The 22,967-nt window shown below is 42.9% G+C and overlaps 2 protein-coding genes across 3 annotated transcripts in view; one reads left to right on the forward strand and one right to left on the reverse strand.

The window, feature by feature from the left end:
- Positions 1-115: 115 nt before the first annotated feature.
- Positions 116-11,342, forward strand: LOC5510294 (SH3 domain-containing kinase-binding protein 1). Of its 2 annotated transcripts, XR_007306404.1 has the most exons (12): positions 116-265; positions 353-577; positions 1,755-2,000; positions 2,488-2,810; positions 3,492-3,558; positions 3,930-4,196; positions 5,659-5,976; positions 7,389-7,483; positions 8,644-8,697; positions 9,277-9,354; positions 9,919-10,540; positions 10,574-11,342. XR_007306404.1 is itself a non-coding variant. In XM_032379424.2 (11 exons), the coding sequence occupies exons 1-11, from the start codon at positions 262-264 to the stop codon at positions 10,453-10,455; spliced, it is 2,214 nt and encodes a 737-aa protein (XP_032235315.1). In that variant the 5' UTR covers positions 116-261; the 3' UTR covers positions 10,456-11,342. The 2 variants fall into 2 exon arrangements, 1 of the variants encoding a protein (XP_032235315.1); XM_032379424.2 differs by having other exon boundaries at positions 9,919-11,342.
- Positions 11,343-12,360: 1,018 nt separating this feature from the next.
- Positions 12,361-22,967, reverse strand: part of LOC5510276 (adenylate kinase 9-like) — a 30,669-nt gene continuing 20,062 nt past the window's right edge. The window contains exons 26-32 of the mRNA XM_048721292.1: positions 21,550-21,751; positions 18,751-18,897; positions 18,199-18,416; positions 17,101-17,467; positions 16,093-16,247; positions 13,243-13,404; positions 12,361-12,823 (exon numbers count right to left, since the gene is read on the reverse strand). Coding sequence (XP_048577249.1) covers positions 12,612-12,823; positions 13,243-13,404; positions 16,093-16,247; positions 17,101-17,467; positions 18,199-18,416; positions 18,751-18,897; positions 21,550-21,751 — 1,463 coding nt within the window. The 3' untranslated portion in view covers positions 12,361-12,611. The remainder of the gene's footprint in view (positions 12,824-13,242; positions 13,405-16,092; positions 16,248-17,100; positions 17,468-18,198; positions 18,417-18,750; positions 18,898-21,549; positions 21,752-22,967) is intronic.

Below are 22,967 nucleotides of genomic sequence, written 5' to 3' on the forward strand. Positions count from 1 at the left end.
TCTGAAGAACACATGTCTTCTTGATATTGATAACGATAAGTATTGATATCCTATCGATTTATTTTTTCCCAAAAAATAACACCGTTGCGTGGCAGGCGAGGCTACGTTCCCTGAATATCCCCCAAAATGCATCGCGCGCGAATCGGAAACTCCTACCAACAAATATACAATTAAAGAACTGTCCCGAAACTCTCTAAAATCGGCATGTTTTGTACTTCTTGAACTGAATTCTGTACAAGGAAGACACCTCTAGCTGACTACATGGGTAAACAACTTAGAAATCTATCATCTGTAACTGGAAATCATTTGATGGCTTTGTAAAATTGTTAAAATATTTGTGTGTAAATTTCAGCTTCATCGAGAAGGGCTCGTGTAACATTTGAGTACGAAGCCGCCGAGCCAGACGAATTATCTCTTCAAATTGACGATATCATCGAGGACATAGTAGACGAAGATGTAGGCTGGGCTAGGGGGGATCTGAATGGAAAAAAGGGGCTATTTCCAGTTAATTTTGTAGATTTTATCGAAAATAACGCTGAGTTGGCTAAATCAGCGGGGAAAGCGGTTGATACGAAAGGTGAGAATTCGAAAATAGTTTATTTTGCTGATATGCGATCGTACCTATCGTGGACTAGCACTTCTTATAAATTCAGCTTTATTTCGCGTAACGCGTAGTTGTTGTACTGTATACGTTATTGATGTGAGTGAATGTGTATGACGTACTATATATGATAAACGATAGATCAAAATAAGCAATTTATTTTCGTATCCCCCAGTAAAGGCGTAGGGCATTTGTATTTTGTTATACAGCAAGTGAATGAACGATACTAACTGATTAAGTATAATGTTTTTATTATTAAGTTGAAGAATAATAGGGCCTTAATTTAAGCTCGGATTTACTTCCTCATGACAAAATGCCTACAACTTCTCCGGAAAAGCTAGAACCGCAAACTTTTGATACTAAGTCAAAGTAGTTTCACTTTCTTTTAGCGCTTACTGTAACAGTTCTTTTTGATTTAGGTCTTTTTTATGCAGCAACTTAACACGATTTTTTGCATCAATCTCTAAGACGGAAATAACCAAGAGATAGTCGCTTAGAGAAGATGATCCAAAACTCACACCTCACAGAAAACATATACATGAAATGTTAATGGCTGTCTTAAGAATTCACACTTGTTGATTACTATGTGTCAGCTTTGGAAGATATTATTAATGCTTTAGTTGAAGCTGTTGCAGTAATTACCATTGTTGCTAATGCAATTGTAATTGTTGCAATTATATCCAGGGTTCTCTTCGCCTAAAATGCTTTCCAAAATAATGGGTATTCCTCGGTGTTACGGAGAGCTTTGTTTTTGGTGCTCAAGGCCTTTGTACTCTATTTCATTGTCTCGTTCTAAGGTCTTTGTTTTTGGCTTCTGTTCCGTTGTGTTTTTGGTGCTCCGTAACACCAAAAAAACTACCAAAATAATGTCAATTTCATATGTCATCTACTGTTTTATTTTTCTCATCTTTGTTTGATCTCTAGCATAGGTTTTGCTACTTAATATAATACATCTGATACTACTATTAGATATATTCAAAGGTTATCATACAAAATACACAGACATTTTCTGGAATCTTGGAGAAGTTTTTCTCAGAGGATGTATGTGTGTGTGTGAGTGTGTGTGGGGGGGGGATTTTAAAATAATGGTACAATCAAACTGAAATTTTCATTCAGTCCTACAAAAGAAAACTTCTTTCTTTTTCGTCTACAGACTCTATTGCTGGAAGGAAGGCTTGTGTTTTATTTGACTACGAGGCTGAGAATGCAGATGAACTCTCGCTAGTTACTGGAATTGAAATAAACGTCATACGTGAAGTTGAGGACGGATGGTGGGAAGGAACAGTTGATGGCCGCAAAGGTGTCTTTCCATCAAACTTTGTAAAGTTGAAGCCAATTGATGAAACACCTACAAAGACAAAACGCCAACCAGAGAAACAGCCACCAGCTGAGGAGCCAGGTACAATTCATTGATATTTGTATTTAAGTGAGAGGCTTCAAAAACATAAGCAATAATACCAGTATTTTGCATTGCATCTGAACTTGCTTCAGGGCAATAGCTTAGCCAGGATTTGCTGAAGGAGGTACATTGTAGCCATGGATGTTATTATAATAAAAATCCTTCTATAAAAGAAACAATGCTATTTGGAGGTGATAATGTATCATTTTAACGGTGGGCTGAATTACAAACAGTTTGTAACTATAATAGCTAATGACCAAAAAAGGGGGGCAAGATGTTTGGCTGCTATAATTTACGATTAGGTATTAAAGAGACAATGAGTAAATTAATACTTCTCTTCAAATACCAGGACTTTATAACAGTAGAATTTTACAGTAGTGACTCAAGAATACCCTATTATTTATTACTAAATATATTGAATAAAAAATAATAGTAGCTCTTTTTCACATCACTCCATTTTAATGACCTATTCATGTTACTTTGTCAGACCAAGAAATGTATGAAAACCTTCTATCAACACAAGAACTTAAAGAAGAAAAAGAGAAAGAGTCAGTACCGGATGCAGCTGGACCCGAGCCTGATGAGGAAGATGCTGTAAACAAGCGAGCGTCTTTCATAGAATCCAAGAAGATGGGAGGTGGTATGGGATTTGGTAATCTTATTAACGCAGGTGTCCTATCAGGGATTAACTTGAAGAAAGTCGGGGGTAAGAAGGAGGAGCCGAAAGAAAAGAAGACCCCACCACCTGTTGTAGGACCAGAGACTTTAACACCAAAAAAACAACAGCCAACAGCCAGCCACAGTTTAGGGGTGAGTTAAACTTGCTTAACGGTGATTAAGGTTTGTGACAATGATGCTTTTTTTAGAACTGGAATCTTTTAGCATTTCACACTTTCACTAAATCTTGTTTGCATATCATGATCATGTTTACAGTCACATAAACAAAAATGCTAAGCTTTTCAAACCTGCACTTGTTTTTATTTACTTTTATTTGCTTTGGTTTTTTTTGAGTTTTAGTTTATGTCTGATACATATTTGTGTTGTCCTAATTACAGCCGAAACCCATACCTATACATACAGACTTTACCCATGTCTTGGTGGTTGGTGGGGGGGAGGGTTGGTGTGGCTCTTCCCTTAGCCATACATCTGGTCCATAATTATCAATACTGCTTATCTTAGACTTGCGCTAAGAGATCATGTTACTGTTTGGGTGCCAAACTAGCAGGCGCTCAGGCTTTTAGCGGCAAAATAACAAAAAGCAACTTATTCAGTGCATTAATTTTTGGTCATTCTCTGGTGTGACGGCACAGTCATTTGTTTTGTTTGATTATTTTGTTTTGAGTTTGTCACCCAGCAAGGTCACATGATCTCTTAGCACCCTACTCCCCTATTGTATAAATAGCTTTATAATAGGTCCCATTGCAAAGTAACTTATTTTAAGAGCGCTGTTTATGTCAACCCTCTATATCTATCGATTTTTTTCAATTGCAGAGTTCTATGAAAAGAAAAGCTCCCCCAGTCCCTCCATCACCACAGCCACAGGAAGCCCAAGCTCCAGGTAGAAATAACACCAACCAGAGATTCCAGTCCTCATGAATTTTGCAGAGCTTTTGTGATATTGTTGATCGGATTTTATAAAAAAAAATATTCAACATTTTTAGATGTTTTTTTTTTCGAAATTTCTTCATTGTCTCCCAAGAGTTGAATGGACACAATAACAAAGGTGTGATTGACAAGACCTCTTTAAATGGAAAAGTCTGCCCTAATGAAGGGATATTGATTACCACTGCGAGCTACAATGAGCTATCATAAGAGTAAATAGTCCCCTAAATGGCTAAACAAACCCCTCAACTCCCCATTTCCCACTCATAATCCTGGCTATGGGCCTGAATCACTGCCACCAACTGTCAGATGGGTCTTATGTTGCAGCCAAAAGAGTTCTGAGGGCCAAGGTGACCTATGACTATGAGCAACAGAATGAGGACGAACTTGAACTCAAGGTTGGCGACATCATCACCATCGTCAAAAAAGAGGTGTTCGACACACCTGGGTGGATGGAGGGAGAATTGGATGGCAAGACTGGTCTCTTTCCTGATAACTTTGTTGAGATCTTACCAGAGGAGACAGATAAACCTGAAAAGCCAGAGAAAATGGAAGAGAAATCAGAGAAGGCTGTTCCTCCAGCACCCAAGCAAGGTAAGGAAGTATCCAGAAATTGTTCCATAATGGGCCTTAATTCCCAGTAATTTCAAGAACAATCATGGATATGACTAGCAATATGTATGACTTCCTTTTTGGATGTCCAAGGGGTTGTGAAGCCCTTTCTAGAATTACGCACCTCCATCTCTCCCCCCCCCCCCTCCCCCTCTGGATATCTGAGATATCAGGGGATCAAGGCCCCCCTCCTCTCCCTGCAACTGCATAGCTTCACCCATTTCATATCTGAACAGCTTTGTTTAATGAAAATTGAATTGAGCAAACAGCTACACATGCTCTTTGGATCCTATGGGATACCTTGGTCTGTTGTGTATATGAGGATTAAAATGGAAAACTAAAACAGTTGCAAAATATTCCAACGTTTCAGACTTTTTTCAGTCCTTCTTCAGGGCAACTTAAAATCATTACTGAACAAATTGCATAAATATTGTACGTCAGAGTGCTAGGGCGTGTGGAGAAAACAGAGAATGTAAAAGGAATACATGTGCATGTTTATATGCAACACTTATGCTATGAGGCTATATTTTTGTGAAAACTATGTGTGGACGAATTGACTCTATTTTTGTGGACGGGTTGACTCTACTTGTGGACGAGTTGGATACCGCTAGCTTTATACAATTTGTTGTTATGATTTATATTGGCCCTGAAAAAGATTTGAATAAAAGTCCAAAACGTTGGCATATTTTGTGACTCTATTCTGGCTTTCCATTTTAATCCTCATATCTGAACAGCTCTGACACACACCCCAAAGGAGTTATGGTATGCACCCCTCCTCCCTCTCCCCCTGGATATCCCGTTTCTACATCCTTCCCTCTGAGGTGCACTGCCTTCTACTTTATCCCCAATGAAAGCACAACCTTGTTTTTGAGGCCCTTGCCTTGCTTAATGCTAGAACAAACATCTTATTACAGTATTCCCCATAACACAACACCTGTCTACTGTTGCTTTCCCCCGCTTTCGATAGACCAATACAGCATTCACACTACAATTAAACCAGGTTAAAGGTGGTTTTATTAAACTGGTTTAAATTCAGTCTCCCGAGAGTGGACAGAACCAAGAACAAATCTGAATAGACTGTGCTGTACATGTTCCCAAGTGATCATTTGGCTAGTAAGAATTTAATACAATGAGAAACTTGGCAAGTTATCAGGCAAAGAAAAACCTTGTAAAACTAATCAATTTAGGCAATTCGTGTTGTGTGACATTGCGTGACGTGGCTCACCCATCAGAAAACTGTTCAATGCAAATATTTCTTGTTCTGGGACTCACTGAACCAGAAAAGATTAATAGTGGATCAGAATTAGAAACTTTGATCAAGGAAATCGCGGCCACCTTTCATTTGGGAACTGGAGACGTGTGCCGCATTATTGAATGTCCAATTTCTGATCTGTTCGCTAATTTTATTCATATTGAATGGATTTCGGGATTACTGTGTTCGCAGTTGAACAACGAGCCCCTCCTCCTCAGCCAAGCGAGGAGAAACAAGACATTCCACTACCGTCAAAACCGACTGCGGGGGCACGAGACATGAAGAAAGTTCTACCTAAAGAACTCAAGAAACCCGCGCCTCCACCGGAGAACTCAAAACCTACTATAGACGCGCCTAAACCGAGCATACCGCCGAAAAAGCCCGTTCCACCAAAACCATCAACCAAGCCACAAATTCACAAAAAGGCAGTTCCTATACCGCCGGTTGATCATAGAAAGGAATCCCCAAAAATATCCATGACAGAAGAAAAAGCAAGCGAGTCTACGCCAGGTACGAATAGGAAAAATTCCGATTTCTATAATTCAATTCATTTAGTTTATGTTTGTATTTTGCCCGGCCTATTGCGTTACTTATTGAAATTTGATCACGTCTTCAAACCCTGGGACTCCAGAAACTTGCTTGGACACTAAACAAGCCCTTTTAGTCCTAAAATAACAATTGTTATTTTATAATTTTGTGTAAAACTAGTGTCTCACGAATATTGTTTTTGTTTACTTTGCGTGACAAATTCGACGACGTAGAGTGATTTTACATAATTGTACTAGGTTATAACCACATGTGTTAACTTATTTCTGCTTTATTTCTACTGCAATATTTAGCGGTTGTTCTTCCTAAGTGTTTTTTTTTTATATCGTGTATTTTAACACACAGTAAATTTATTATCTCGCGAAATACTCGTTTTTTTTTGTCATACTAAATCGTGTGCCGTGCACATTCGTGACAGAAGTAAATCTTTAATGCTCTTCCAGCGAAAACTCTTATTTTTAGAGATTAATTTCGAGAAAACTGTTAACGTCTAGTTGAAGGGCAAATTTCTATTTTGAATCATTTCCTATTATGCAAATATTCACACCTGCAAATCTCGAATTATAATCTCAGCTATCAAACACGATGATTGATTTTCTTGAGATATTATATATTCTAAACTTGTACGATATCAGTAGTGGATGATGCAATTTCATTAGATTCATTAATATTACTTGACTAGAATGTTTTAATAACGCTTAAATAATGAGACGTCATGTTTATATGCTCTTAAAGCATTGCTTTCCGGTTCATGCCTAGACTCGTAACCATGGTTATGTTTGATTGACAGATTAGCTATTACATTGGCCGATGGCTATTGTATTCTACTTTATTAGAACGACGTCTAGTTTCTCGACTTAGCTTGCGATACAAATAACTCATTTTCAGAAATTCTTAATTATTCATGTGGAATTTGTAAAAAAAAAATATGATATTATTGTTAAAGGGACCAGTCTTTATCTGCGCATCGTGTTTGCGCATGGGCTTCGCTAAGGAGGGAAACTCGGGTAATTTATCTTATCCTGTGGATTACAAAGATAACCATCCTCGGGGGCCCAGGGCGTCGCGGAGATCGGGCACACAGGGAGCGCGCAAGAAAGACTCCTCTTTCTTTCTCGGTTTTCACTGGTGACAATACCACTTTAACTGTAGTTTTGGTTCTGTTTCAAATATTGAAATATCTTATCGTTTGAAAATGTTATTATAGATTAATATTATGCTTTAACAATAGAATGGAGCCGTTTTGTTTGTAGGATGGGTCGAATTTTACAGGGGGGGCAGAAACAAAAGACGTAGCCCTTCTAAATTGTATAGACTTGATTAACCCTTGTTTCACGCTGGCCGGATGTGACGTCAATTTGTTTTGTACATATTAGGAGTGCCTGACCTTGACCTTGTTGAACCTCACGAGACATTGACCCACCTCACAGCCAACAGAGTAAAAAACCAGCAAAAGAGACCGCCGTCACGGGTAAGCCTTGCGTGACATGTCACGGCAGTGAGTGGCAGAATATTGCATTGCTTGAAATTACGCAGTGGTCATGGAAATTTGCATAAAAGAAAATGTAGAATAAAGGCAGAGGTGACTTATTTTCTATTTTTACGAAACTTCACGAGGTGGGTGGGATAATATTATCGTCTTCTTCCCATGGGAGGAGGGGGACATCACATCAATCAATGGCTGTCGTTTTTCTAAATGGTCTAAAAGATCCTGGGGCGAGCGCGCGGGAGACCTGTCATATTCTTAAACGTTAGGGACTAGGCTCCATTTCCAAGATGGCTGCCAGCAAAATCGTAGTAAACACGAATTCTTGCAAGTTTACATGAAAATTCCCGATTTACAAAATGATTGAAGTATACTCCCAAATATTGTATGTAAGACCTAAAAAGGAAATGACCGAGCAAGCTAAAAAAACGACATTTTTTAAAACAAGATTGACTTATATGAATCTTTTCTCGGAATCCCGGAAATTTTATTGTCTGCGCGGCGGCGGAATTGTTGGGTTTTCCCAAGGTTATTACCCAAGGAAAAGTGTGCATTTTGATTCGGAGAGTTCCAGTTTGCTGTATGGCCGCGCGAAGCTGGCACGACCTTAAAATGTCCGAGGGGAGGGGAGGGAATGCGCAAGGGACACCCAACTGCCTAGGGCGCCCCTGAACTCTAGAACCAGCCCCCGCGCGGCCAAAAAACTAGCAAGCAAAACACCAAACTAAACAAAAGTGGCGCCAAACTAAACAAAATCTTCCCGAAACTCAATAAAACCACCAGCTAATAAGTCTACGCTAGATCTCGCGAGACTAAGGCCACATGAGTCGCTAAATTTCACGTCATTGCATATAGCAATTCTCAAATGGCATTTCTACTATCGGAATATAGTAGAAAGTTTCATCATATCTCATCAATAAACGATGTGATTAGTTTACAGATAATCTCTATGATTTTTTATAGGTTTTGAAATTCCTAGAAGCAGTGGCCCATCTTAGAACTACTATTTGCCTTTTGTACTGAATATGTTATCTGATTGACGTAATGTGAAACGTAACAGATTTTATTTTTCTTTACACTAAAAAAATAACTACCTAGACTACTAATAGCGTTCTGAATAAGACAAAGTTTATTTGCTTATTTAGGATCTGAGGAACCTCGTTGGAGACATGGTGATGGGAGAAGACCTTTTGGACACTGTAAGTTGGCTTACTTTTACACCAGTGAAGGGAACGGAGGAGAGGGAAGCTCATGGGCGAATTCAGGAGCTCCAAAAAAAGGGGAGCCGAAGGAAGGGTTGGGGGACCCGGATTCATTGTTCTTCCGTGGGTTTTCTCATATTTCTTTTTAGTTTCTTATTTAGTTTCCTTATATTTCTAAGGGGGGACCGGTACCCGCTCGGCCGACCCCTAAATCCGCCCTTGAAGCTGTTCAGCGCGAAAAAGACGCAAGCGAAAAGGGAAAAAACCCGATTTTTTTTTCTTATTATTCGCTTGCGTCTTGTGCTCTCTCACACGTGCGTGAGCTCTACATCGCCACTTGCTTCTCAGTATCCGCTTTCTTCGCTAGTGAAAAGCAGCCTTTATCGTAAGTTCGCTCACTGACGGTTGAGTTGTGACGTGGTTGAGTTGGTTGTGACGCGTAAACAACCATTTCTATGTATTTCGACTTTGCCACTCAAAACGTCACATGACCTCTTAGTGCCAGTCGCCTATTGGCCTGATTTTCGCTAAATTGGCACCCAGTCCCTTTATCGTACCATGTTTTTTCTCGCGTAGACTGAGCCAGAAGAGCCGGCTTGGAAACGAGAGGCACGTGAGGCGAGAGAGGCCAATTACAAGAAACCGGAAGAGAAGGTTAGTATAATATGTTCCGGGGGAGCGGGCAAAACACGGCGTCTAAACTAGGCCTGCGCTTCTAAGGACTTTTGGCATGTTTGTTTACCACGAAGCAGAGACTTTGTTCATTTGCAGTTTTTTCTGGACTTGTTGTTTGTTTCACGACAAAACTTGCTAAGCTTTCTCTATACAATTGAAATGGAAATGCTTGAAATGCGGTAATTTGGTTAAAAAGAACGCGGCTGTCAACCCCGTCCTGCTTTAGCGCCTTACTTAAAATCCACTGCCATCCCATTATGTGGAAAACGGCCAAAGCGGTCCGAGAAGTGTACAAGTCCGCTTGTAGGCCTAACAGGATTGGCTATAGATTATCTCATTGTTCTATTGTATTCCCGTTCTTCGTCTGTGGTGCATCAATTCAATGCGGTGAAATCTCCTGATAGCTTCTACATGGCCCAAGCGTTCGGCTAAATCACCCATAGTTGTTGGTGAAATTATTGATGAATAGGAGCTAACATCGGTGACTTATTTTAAGGAAGAATCGATAGAGTCTAACATTTACCAATTGTTATCCCTGTGTAGGTTGCTCCCTCGGTCCAACATTTAAAGGACAAGAAAGTCCTCCCAGTCCTCCGGCCCGAAGACATTCTTAGCGGTAAAAGTGAGTTGCGCAAGTCCTGGCGCGAGCCCGATGTACCTGCCCCTAAGAAGCCAGTACCCCCACCCCCTGAGGACGAGCATAAGAAACCATCACGACCATCACCACCGCTGACCAAAAAGACAAATGCTGCTGGCTCACAAGAAGAGCTTCGAAAGTCGTCACGGGAAGAACCACCGCTAAAGACAAAGTCTGTCACCACCGCGGGCTCATCAGAGGAGTTGACCGCGCTGAGAGCGGAGGTGACGGAGCTGAGATCCCTGTGCAAGGAGTTGAGCGACAAATTCGAAGCCTTGGAAAACAAGCATGCAGAGAATATTAAGCGGCTGGAGAGTCGATGGGCGAAAGATATTGAGCAGCTGACGAGTGACTTTGACGAAGAGCGTAGCAACAATGCGCGCTTAAAGATAGAAGTCGATCGGTTAAAGAAGAAAATGCGCCGCGATTCCGACGCCGAATAAGTCAAGCGTGATTCGCTTGTTGCGCGTGCGCTGCTACCCCTAGTCCCCACACTTTCCTGTTAAAAAAATTTTTTGCTATGGCAAAAATATTTGACGTTGCTATGTAAAGTATGTGACGATGCTATGGTAAAAGTATTTGGCGTTGCTTTGGTAAAAGTGACGTTGCTATTGTAAAATTGGGTGACGTTGCTAGGTAACATCTCAATGGCATTTTCTGCTATACGAGAAGCGACTTTTATCATTCTGAATTTTGTTCAGGAAAGTTTGGTAGCTAGTGTAGATAATTTTTTGGAAAGTCTTTTGATTGATTGCCCTCAGACGTTAACTAAACCTGTTAAAACAGTTATTTTTATATTAGCTTAACCGCGTGATCACTGAAATCCATCTCTTGTGATTTCATCTTAGAGATCATGTCACTTATCCAGAGCAATGAGGGCAGGAAGTGAAAATGAACTATGCGTTCACCACAGACCCGCACTTGCAGACTTCAAGCGGTTTTGGGGGATTACATTTGGATTTACGTTATTAAAAATGTAGAAAAAGACTTCTCAAAATAGGTTGTGCTCGGAGAAAGTAAAGCAGCAATTATCAATGAAAAATGAACAGTGATTTGGCGGGAATACACCGCGCGAAATGTGCAGTTGCCTTTCGTTACAGGTTCCCGTCTTTTTCGCTAGCCTCGTTGCGTTGCTAAGTATCTTTTTTATTCACGCTTGTTTGCAATCTACGCATAAGAACGTTCATGTACGCCATTGCGAGAATTGTCAATAGATTAGAATAGATAACACATCTGTCCATCGAATCAAACACTCGTTTTTTATCAAATAGCCACATATATTAAGTACTTAAAGAAAATTCATATAATATAAATAAATAAAACAGGTAAATGTGTGTCTTTCTTGGGTTAAATGTTTTCTGCGTTTAAATTTGTTGAAGATCAACAGCCTTAGTTGCATTGGAATGTACTTAAAGTCCATATAACCTTTCAGAGTTGATAGATTTTGTCAATTCTTTATATTTTCATCTTCCAAATGGTATGTGGTTCGTATGGACCCTAAAAAACACGCGTTCGGGCGAATAACTCAAATCTGTAATATTGAGGTATTTTGGTCAACCTTCGAAAAGAAGGCCGTGAAAAAAAAGGCCCGGGTCCAGTCATTTCTGACGTAGATCGAGATGTCAACCAAATTACAAGAGAAAACATGCGCGCGCTAAACCAGTTCCCGTCATGTCTTCTTAGTTATTGCTGAAGAACGTTGTGTGGTTTCAACTTTTACCGTCATCTTTATATCTCAACCTGGTAATCAAATGATTATTTAACCTGCAAAATTTAGCAGATGTTTTTTAGTGTTTGAATTATTTTTGCATTGTGCGCGCGCTGCATTCGCAATCAAGAATGGCGACATTCTCACAAGCGCGCTTTGTTTTTGAAACCAACAAAACGATGTTTTCCTTTTTCGCATACAATTCTCGACTTTAAATTATTATTCGCTTCATTGTGGGTAGCATTGAAATAGAAAACAATTCGCCAATATTTTGTGGTATTGCCGTCTCCGAATTTTAAAGGATTTAAGGAGAAACGTTGTTTCAGATTTTCCCGCCAAAACTTGGAATTATTCACTCGATTCAATCTCCTTTCGCGCGGCAATGAAAATTTTCAAAGATCTGTAGAAAATTCAAATTCAATCAAATTCAATTTCCTTTTCAGAATTTGAAAGTTTATCTATGCTTTGTTTTGGCTAGATTGATGTAAGTGAAAGGTTTTAAGAACTTTAAAATCCCTATTACAGGGAGTAGAGAGGCAGCACAGGAATCCTAAAATTTTAAAGCGGCAGAGAAGTTGGCCTATGTGGTATGTCCTATGTACAGATATAGTTATGTACTATGTACAGATACAGATAAGTGTTTATAAGCAAACGATAGTTTATTCTTCTGTTATTTACAATACCACCACGTCTATACGAAATTCTTACCTATTTACAGACGTTATTTTTCATTAAAAAATGGAAAAATAGCTGTTTAAACAAACCTAGAAACGACCATAACATGAAACATAAATACGTATCTCAACACTGACTGACTATTCCAACAAGACCAGCGAAGAAATGACAATTTTAGTTCCGATCATGCGCATTAATAACCAGACTCATCTCTAGTTAAGCGCACCATGTCATATTCGGTTCCAAGCCCTTCAGAGCGAGGAAGTTAGTCAGTTTGTGGTCAAAGTCAATCGGTCTCTCTTCCGGTTCACGATACAATGACGTCATTTCCTGTCCTAAGTATTTGATTAGTTCACATTGCTCCTCGAATTTTTGAAGTTTTTGCTTGTATTTCTTTCGCACGTACTCGCTGCTTTTGGGGTTGTACGCTACAAAAAAAAAACATGAAAAGAAATCAACTAAAGAATGCCAATAAACTTCTCCTTTGTTATTGTTTACAATTGAAAACACAACGGTTTATTAGAAAGGAAACTTCAAAATAACAATCCAACATTGAAGTCTGATACTTTATTAATGATATTTGATTGAAAGTTTCTCAGTCACTTGCTAATGGATTCTTTGAGTGACGACTGACTTGTTCTATCGTTAAAGGATAAAACAAAATACCAAGTGTGAAAAAGGATCCATTTCCATCGGCGGATTTGAGAAAGCTATTACGATTCCGGAGTAAGCTTTGGAACTTGAATGGAAATTTAGACTCTAAACGACCACCATTTGCATTGTGCAATTCCGTTGACCTGTAGTGGGCGCTAAACAGGAAGACCGCACATATCATAACAAACTTTACCTTTGAGATGGTATGCAACGTAGAGTAAGGCGGATCTCTTGGCGTCTAGGTAAGGGTACTTCGGTTTGACGCAGCCAACCTCGGTGAGCGCTTTAGTGATAGCGGTTGAAACGGTCTGCTCCATATAACCGAGCATCGGGAGCGACGACACGGAGAGCGGGTCTACAAAACAGGGGGGATAGATTTAGTGAAAGGGCATGGATAGCGGGTCTACAAGGACTACGAGGAGGGGTTAGTGAGCGAGGACACGGAGAGCAGGTCTGCAAAACAGGGGGGATAGGGTCAGTGAACTAGAACATGGATAGCGGCGGGTCTACAAGGACAAGGTAGAGGGGGTTAAGGAGAGGACACGGAGAGCGAGTCTACAAAGACAAGGTGTAGGGGGTTAGGGAGAGGACACGGATAGCGGGTCTACAAGGACAAGGTAGAGAGGGTTAGGGAGAGGACACGGATAGCGGGTCTACAAGGACAAGGTGGAGGGGGTTAGGGAGAGGACACGGATAGCGGGTCTACAAGGACAAGGTGGAGGGGGGGTTAGGGAGAGGACACGGATAGCGGGTCTACAAGGACAAGGTGGAGGGGGGGTTAGGGAGAGGACACGGATAGCGGGTCTACAAAGACAAGGTGGAGGGGGTTAGGGAGAGGACACTGATAGCGGGTCTACAAGGACAAGGTGGAGGGGGTTAGGGAGAGGACACGGATAGCGGGTCTACAAGGACAAGGTGGAGGGGGTTAGGGAGAGGACACTGATAGCGGGTCTACAAGGACAAGGTGGAGGGGGTTAGGGAGAGGACACGGATAGCGGGTCTACAAGGACAAGGTGGAGGGGGTTAGGGAGAGGACACGGATAGCGGGTCTACAAGAACAAGGTGGAGGGGGGTTAGGGAGAGGACACGGATAGCGGGTCTACAAGGACAAGGTGGAGGGGGTTAGGGAGAGGACACGGATAGCGGGTCTACAAGGACAAGGTGGAGGGGGTTAGGGAGAGGACACGGATAGCGGGTCTACAAGGTAAGGACAAGGTGTAGGGGGTTAGAGAGAGGACATGGATAGCGGGTCTACAAGGATAAGGTGGAGGGGGTTAGGGAGAGGACACGGATAGCGGGTCTACAAGGATAAGGTGGAGGGGGTTAGGGAGAGGACATGGATAGCGGGTCTACAAGGATAAGGTAGAGGGGGTTAGGGAGAGGACATGGATAGCGGGTCTACAAGGATAAGGTGGAGGGGGTTAGGGAGAGGACACGGATAGCGGGTCTACAAGGTAAGGACAAGGTGTAGGGGGTTAGGGAGAGGACACGGATAGCGGGTCTACAAGGTAAGGACAAGGTGTAGGGGGTTAGGGAGAGGACATGGATAGCGGGTCTACAAGGATAAGGTGGAGGGGGTTAGGGAGAGGACACGGATAGCGGGTCTACAAGGTAAGGACAAGGTGTAGGGGGTTAGGGAGAGGACACGGATAGCGGGTCTACAAGGACAAGGTGGAGGGGGTTAGGGAGAGGACACTGATAGCGCGTCTACAAGGACAAGGTGGAGGGGGTTAGGGAGAGGACACGGATAGCGGGTCTACACGGACAAGGTAGAGGGGGTTAGGGAGAGGACTCGGATAGCGGGTCTACAAGGTCAGGACAAGGTGGAGGGGGTTAGGTAGAGGACACGGATAGCGGGTCTACAAAGACAAGGGAAGAGTGGGTTAGGGAGAGGACACGCATAGCGGGTCTACAAGGACAAGGTGGAGGGTGTTAGGGAGAGGCATGGATAGCGGGTCTACAAGGATAAGGTGGAGGGGGTTAGGGAGAGGACACGGATAGCGCGTCTACAAGGACAAGGTGAAGAGGGGTTAGGGAGAGGACACGGATAGCGGATGTACAAGGACAAGGTGGGGGGGTTAGGAAGAGGACATGGATAGCGCGCCTACAAGGACAAGGTGGAGAGGGGTTAGGGAGAGGACACTGATAGCGCGTCTACAAAGACAAGGGAAGAGTGGGTTAGGGAGAGGACACGGATAGGGGGTCTACAAGGATAAGATGGAGGGGGTTAGGGAGAGGACACGGATAGCGGGTCTACAAGGATAAGGTGGAGGGGGTTAGGGAGAGGCATGGATAGCGGGTCTACAAGGACAAGGTGGAGGGGGTTAGGGAGAGGACACGGATAGCGGGTCTACAAGAACAAGGTGGAGGGGGTTAGGGAGAGGACACGGATAGCGGGTCTACAAGGATAAGGTGGAGGGGGTTAGGGAGAGGACATGGATAGCGGGTCTACAAGGATAAGGTAGAGGGGGTTAGGGAGAGGACACGGATAGCGGGTCTACAAGGATAAGGTGTAGGGGGTTAGGGAGAGGACACGGATAGCGGGTCTACAAGGTAAGGACAAGGTGTATGGGGTTAGGGAGAGGACACGAATAGCAGGTTACAAGGTAAGGACAAGGTGTAAGGGGTTAGGGAGAGGACACGGATAGCGGGTCTACAAGGTGGAGGGGGTTAGGGAGAGGACACGGATAGCGGGTCTACAAGGTGGAGGGGGTTAGGGAGAGGACACGGATAGCGGGTCTACAAGGATAAGGTGGGGGGGTTAGTGAGAGAGGGTATGGATAGCAGGTCTATAAGGACAAAGGGGAGGGGGTGAGAGACAAGACGGTGTTGATTCACAAGAACAAAAGGGATGGGGTAAGACAGAGAGGACACGGATAACGGGTTTACAAAGACAAGGGGAGTGTGAGTCAGGGAAAGAGAACACAGAGAGCATGAACAACAGAAATGACTGACACATACTTTACATCTAGGAGGTTTCCTTCATGCGTACGGAAGCATTTCTTTGGCCCGCTGCTGTGACCAAATCGCACTTTCTCCTTACCTTTCTTGGGCGGTAGTTTGTTGGGAAGCTTGAGTCCATGGTAGAGTTCAGGTAGCCTCATAAACTTGTCAAGCTTCTTCTCCGACTCCAAGTAGTAGATCTTACCGCGATACTCCACAACCAACTCTGGGTCTCCGGGGACTATGTGCTCGTATCTGGGGATAATCAAGTGAACAATTAGCTTGGTGAGATAGTGATCACATTGACAGGTGGTTAACCACGTGATACTCCACAACCAACTCTGGGTCACCAGGGACTATGTGCTCGTATCTAAGGATAATCACGTGAACAATTAGCTTAGTGAGATAGTGATCATGATGACACGTCTGCTATCCAAGTGATACTCCACAACCAACTCAAGGTCACCGGGGAAAATCAGCTTGGTGAGAAATTGATTACGTGGTAACCACGTGATACTCCACAACCAACTCCGGGTCACCGAGGACGTGAAAAATTGGCTTGTTGCCACAGTGATCACGTGATGGGCACATGATACAACCAACTCCGTGTCACCGAGGACATTTTGTTCGTATTTAGGGATAATCACGTGAAGAATTGGCTTGTTGCCACAGTGATCACGTGATGGGCGCATAATACAACCAACTCCGTGTCACCGAGGAATTTTTTTGTTCGTATTTAGGGATAATCACGTGAAGAATTGGCTTGTTCTCAGTGATCACGTGATATCAAACAAAGAAAAAAAAACTTGAAGTAGTAGCCAGCAAAATGCCAGGAACGACAAGAAGGGAAAGAAAAACCTAAAGCCTGGTTTCCTGGTTTCCATATATTCGTTACAGGCGTAAGGTTCGTAGCAATTGTCTGCAAAAGCTTCATTCCCTATCACCATCGGCAGTTAAAGCGGCTAGATCTTTATCTATAAGCTTTCGCGAGTCGTGTGTTCACCACGTGGGGCAAACCCTAGAGCAAACCCTAGATGACTGTTACAACCCTTACGCCTGTTACGTCTATATGGAAACCAGACTGTGAAACAAAGTTTCGCGATGTTACCTTTGTTTACCGTCCCAGAAAGTGACGGGACAGTAACCCTGTAGCTCTATCTGTATAGGGAACATCGCCTTTACGTCAGCAGCCGACCTTCTCTTAGGGAGCATATCCGGTGAGGGCAAGGGTCGAGGTGCATTCGGGGGAACATATCGTGTAGGGTCCGCGAGGAACTTCTCAAGTTCGGCCCTTGAGGCCATCTTGTAATAGCGCCCGCGAAACTCTGCGGCGAACTCAAGGGAGGGAGTAATAGAGCAATCCACCAACTCCCCTTTGTCTGCGAGACTGACAGGGCAGTACTGAGAGAAGTCGCCAAGACGGGCCAACAACTCTTTCTGCGTGATACACATGTCTGTGATAGAGGCAGCCCTGCCTGAAAAAAAATAAAATCAGGGATCTTTTAATAGGGTGGCAACGAGGTTTTACATAGGCAACTTGTTCTAAGAAATCACGTGACTTTTTTGGTCGGAAACTTGCGCACGCCCCAGCTTTTGGCGGCAAAATAACAACAAAAAGTAAATTATTAAGCGCTTAAGAATCAGCCAGAAAATTTCTGTCAAAAAGGTCTTATTTCATTTAAAGATTTCGATTTCTCTTCGCTCTCTGGCGTTGAAAGCCGCAGCCATTTCTGTGTTTATTTTAACGTGAGTTTGCAACTCAAAAAGTCGCGTGATTTCTAAGTACAATTCGCCAATTATATTTTGATTACTATGGCGCTCGTGACCATTCTTAGAATTTCAACTAAGATAAAATAAAACATGAGTACAACAAGAAAGGGTAAATACTCTGCAGATTTGTACTCGCGCAAATGTACTTTTTAACCATACAAACCGGGTATGATTTGATAGAATATGATATAAATAATCGATAAGATCTATCAATAGGCCATTCCTATAAGGTTGTGCGCGCATTACCGTAGAAACCTCCCTCAACTACCAGAATGCAGCGCGCAATCTTTTAAGCTTGCACCAAACAAAGCACGCGCTGCATGACGGTAGTTGAGGGAGGTGAGTGCGCGCGCATGCTTGTAGCTGGAATAAATTCTGTAAGATTATATGGACTTTGAGCTAAGTGTTAAATAGAGACCTACACTGGGCCTTTTACCTGAGGATATTCTGTGCAAATAGATCTGGATCTGTCGCACAGACTGCCTTGCTTCTTCTAGAGCCTCGTTCCAGACCTTCCACTTTGACCGCTGACCATCTAGCAAGGACCAGTTCCGGTGCTCATGCTCGTACCAGTCCCTCACGGCCGCAACCTCCTTCTGCCAGCAGTTCAGTCTGATCGCGAGGATCTGGTGACTGTCGTGAAGGGGGAGCAGCCTACAACAAGTGAACACAAAGTAAGTCAGGATAACTATTTCAAGGTATTTCTGGTGAACAAGTGAACCAGGGTCATTAAGGTGGCCTTGTCAGCCACACCTTTATTATTGTTTTCATTTAATATTGGAAGGCACATAAAAAATCTCTTTTAAATCTCGAAATAACCACCCAAAAACAATGTTTGATACTTTATATAGCAAATGCAATTGAAGATATCGCATTGGCTTCCTCAAATCAGCCGATGGAAATGGATGCCTTTTCAGATTGGTACTTTGCTAGGATGACTAAATAGCGCCTGACAGGGACTGTTTCAGTATTTTCCTGGCGACTGTACCTTGCAGGGTCATTTCTGTCTGCTATTCCTCTGCGTATGACCTCCTCATCTGTGACTCTGAGTTCCAGGACCTTGACAGGGATGATCTTACGCTCGGTCATGAGCTCAACTTGCCTTGCGGTCAGCGGGTACCCGTCCAGAACAAAGCTGTCAAAAACACATTAGGAGAATGTGTTAAGTGCCAAGGCGCAGCCAATAAAGATGCTACAGCGGGTAAAATTTCCAGCATCACTATGCAGTCATTTTCGCCCCCAAGCAACACTCTAAGCAACTTACCCCCAGTTACCCTCCCGTTTGGAAGTGCATATTTAGGAGTGTTATATCAACTGCCTGTACCACTAATTTACCCCATACCCGGTCACGCCCAAAGGCGCTCACCTCCTGTACCTCTGTTTAGGAGTGTTATCTACAACACATGTACTACATCGTCTCTCTTTGACCCCCTAGCCTGTTATCTAAAGCACAGTACTACATCGTCTCTCTTTGACCCCCTAGCCTGTTATCTAAAGCACATGTACTACATTGTCTCTCTTTGACCCCCTAGCCTGTTATCTAAAGCACAGTACTACATTGTCTCTCTTTGACCCCCTAGCCTGTTATCTAAAGCACATGTACTACATCGTCTCTCTTTGACCCCCTAGCCTGTTATCTAAAGCACATGTACTACATCGTCTATCTTTGACCCCCTAGCCTGTTATCTAAAGCACATGTACTACATCGTCTCTCTTTGACCCCCTAGCCTGTTATCTAAAGCACATGTACTACATTGTCTCTCTTTGACCCCCTAGCCTGTTATCTAAAGCACAGTACTACATTGTCTCTCTTTGACCCCCTAGCCTGTTATCTGAAGCACATGTACTACTACATCGTCTCTCTTTGACCCCCTAGCCTGTTATCTAAAGCACATGTACTACTACATCGTCTCTCTTTGACCCCCTAGCCTGTTATCTAAAGCACAGTACTACATCGTCTCTCTTTGACCCCCTAGCCTGTTATCTAAAGCACATGTACTACATTGTCTCTCTTTGACCCCCTAGCCTGTTATCTAAAGCACAGTACTACATTGTCTCTCTTTGACCCCCTAGCCTGTTACCTAAAGCACATGTACTACATCGTCTCTCTTTGACCCCCTAGCCTGTTATCTAAAGCACATGTACTACATCGTCTATCTTTGACCCCCTAGCCTGTTATCTAAAGCACATGTACTACATCGTCTCTCTTTGACCCCCTAGCCTGTTATCTAAAGCACATGTACTACATCGTCTCTCTTTGACCTTCTAGCCTGTTATCTAAAGCACATGTACTACATCGTCTCTCTTTGACCCCCTAGCCTGTTATCTAAAGCACAGTACTACATCGTCTCTCTTTGACCCCCTAGCCTGTTATCTGAAGCACATGTACTACATTGTCTCTCTTTGACCCCCTAGCCTGTTATCTGAAGCACATGTACTACTACATCGTCTCTCTTTGACCCCCTAGCCTGTTATCTAAAGCACATGTACTACTACATCGTCTCTCTTTGACCCCCTAGCCTGTTATCTAAAGCACATGTACTACATTGTCTCTCTTTGACCCCCTAGCCTGTTATCTAAAGCACATGTACTACATTGTCTCTCTTTGACCCCCTAGCCTGTTATCTAAAGCACATGTACTACATCGTCTCTCTTTGACCCCCTAGCCTGTTATCTAAAGCACATGTACTACATCGTCTCTCTTTGACCCCCTAGCCTGTTATCTAAAGCACATGTACTACATCGTCTCTCTTTGACCCCCTAGCCTGTTATCTAAAACACATGTACTACATCGTCTCTCTTTGACCCCCTAGCCTGTTATCTAAAGCACATGTACTACATCGTCTCTCTTTGACCCCCTAGCCTGTTATCTAAAGCACATGTACTACATCGTCTCTCTTTGACCCCCTAGCCTGTTATCTAAAGCACATGTACTACATCGTCTCTCTTTGACCCCCTAGCCTGTTATCTAAAGCACATGTACTACATCGTCTCTCTTTGACCCCCTAGCCTGTTATCTAAAGCACATGTACTACATTGTCTCTCTTTGACCCCCTAGCCTGTTATCTAAAGCACAGTACTACATTGTCTCTCTTTGACCCCCTAGCCTGTTATCTAAAGCACATGTACTACATCGTCTCTCTTTGACCCCCTAGCCTGTTATCTAAAGCACATGTACTACATTGTCTCTCTTTGACCCCCTAGCCTGTTATCTAAAGCACAGTACTACATCGTCTCTCTTTGAACCCCTAGCCTGTTATCTAAAGCACATGTACTACATTGTCTCTCTTTGACCCCCTAGCCTGTTATCTAAAGCACAGTACTACATTGTCTCTCTTTGACCCCCTAGCCTGTTATCTGAAGCACAGTACTACATTGTCTCTCTTTGACCCCCTAGCCTGTTATCTAAAGCACATGTACTACATCGTCTCTCTTTGACCCCCTAGCCTGTTATCTAAAGCACATGTACTACATCGTCTCTCTTTGACCCCCTAGCCTGTTATCTAAAGCACATGTACTACATCGTCTCTCTTTGACCCCCTAGCCTGTTATCTAAAGCACATGTACTACATCGTCTCTCTTTGACCCCCTAGCCTGTTATCTAAAGCACATGTACTACATCGTCTCTCTTTGACCCCCTAGCCTGTTATCTAAAGCACATGTACTACATCGTCTCTCTTTGACCCCCTAGCCTGTTATCTAAAGCACAGTACTACATTGTCTCTCTTTGACCCCCTAGCCTGCCACGCCCTAAGCTACTACCCCAAGCGCCCCCACCCGACTTTACCCTCTTGTTTGGCAGTGCATGTTCAGGAGGGCTATCTCTAGCGCCTGTACTGCTAGCTCATCTGGGACCGTGTTGCCGGCGCGTAGGTGCAAGTTGATCTGTCGTGCCAACTCCGTGTGTGATTGGTTGTTGAGTACTTTGCGTATCGCCTCTCCGATAGATAACCGCACAACACCATACTCAGCCGTAAAACGCTTTGCCACTAAAAAAAGATATTAAGTTTTAAGAGTGAGGGGTGTGATGGCATGATAAAGGGACGTTGGGACGTTTTCTGTAGCCACAGAGCACTTGTCAGCCACAACTATGCTAGTTTACATTTAATACGGGAAACCAAAAAGAACATAATGATAATCTACAAACAATCATTTATACTTAAAAATCAATTTAAATATCGCTGATGCTGGCGCTTCTTGCAAGAAACGCAAAGCATTTTCAATACATTAGAGACCTTAAGATCAGGTTTTTCGCGATTTACGACTGACCGCAAACCCCAAGCGGTCACGTGACCTGGGCTTGCCGTCGTGTTTGCCGTTCGAAGGTCACGTTTTGTACGGCTGGGACCCCTCCTAGAAGTAAGACATTTATGGCAAGGTTTTTCGTATTCTTGAACACCGAAATCCCACGTTTAACACAGAGAGGTAGCTTTTACTACGTGTTAACTTTCAACTGATATTTGTTTTACACGTGAAAAATACTTTTGAGAATGATTCTACTAGTGCAAAGTCAAAGTGGTCGGCAGGAATGAAAACAAACATAGCGCCAGAATTAAAGCTTCTTTTTAAACCTGTTGCTTCGAAAAAATCTTATCGAAAAAAGCTTATCGATGCAAAGACCCTTTTTTTCTTACCAGTTTTGTTATAGGATTGTTGTTTACACGTTTTAGATGGCTCCTTTTAGATGGACATTGCTATACAACGATTTGTACAGACAACCTCGAATCTTAATTTAAAAAATGGGCATACGTCAACGTGACATCGCGTACCGCGTTTGCCATTCGCGGTCAAACTGGTCAAACCTCGATCTTAAGGTCTCTATTTGCAAAATTATCTTACACCCGCTTTCAGTCACACGGGCACCCTGTGTCTTTCGTTTACGAGTCACGATTGTGTTTTTGTGGACGTCAATCATTACTTTTTAATTTTCCAATTCTGCATCTGTCGCAGCTTTCGATCGATCACAACCAAAACAACACCAAAGTGGATACATTTTGAATTGTTTCCAGTAGCTTTGCGTTGTTGTTGATTGTCGTACGTATGTACGTTTGTATCTCTTGTCTGCTTTCTTGTGACGCCTTGTGCTTCTCGGCGCTCTCTCATTGGTTAGCGTTCTAACGGTCGCCGTAACTGCGAAATGGCTTTCGTCAACAAAAACCCATTCGCGAATCGAAATCAAAAAACACAAGGTGCACGTGTTCCAGA

The sequence above is a fragment of the Nematostella vectensis genome, chromosome 14 (genome assembly GCF_932526225.1).
Source record: "Nematostella vectensis chromosome 14, jaNemVect1.1, whole genome shotgun sequence".
NCBI classification, from domain to species: Eukaryota; Metazoa; Cnidaria; class Anthozoa; order Actiniaria; family Edwardsiidae; genus Nematostella; species Nematostella vectensis.

Coding starts and splice junctions, on each gene's coding strand:
- LOC5510294 (XM_032379424.2), top strand. Junction 3,559..3,929: donor ACAGGAAGCCCAAGCTCCAG/GTAGAAATAACA, acceptor CTTATGTTGCAG/CCAAAAGAGTTCTGAGGGCC. Junction 7,484..8,643: donor AAAAGAGACCGCCGTCACGG/GTAAGCCTTGCG, acceptor TTGCTTATTTAG/GATCTGAGGAACCTCGTTGG.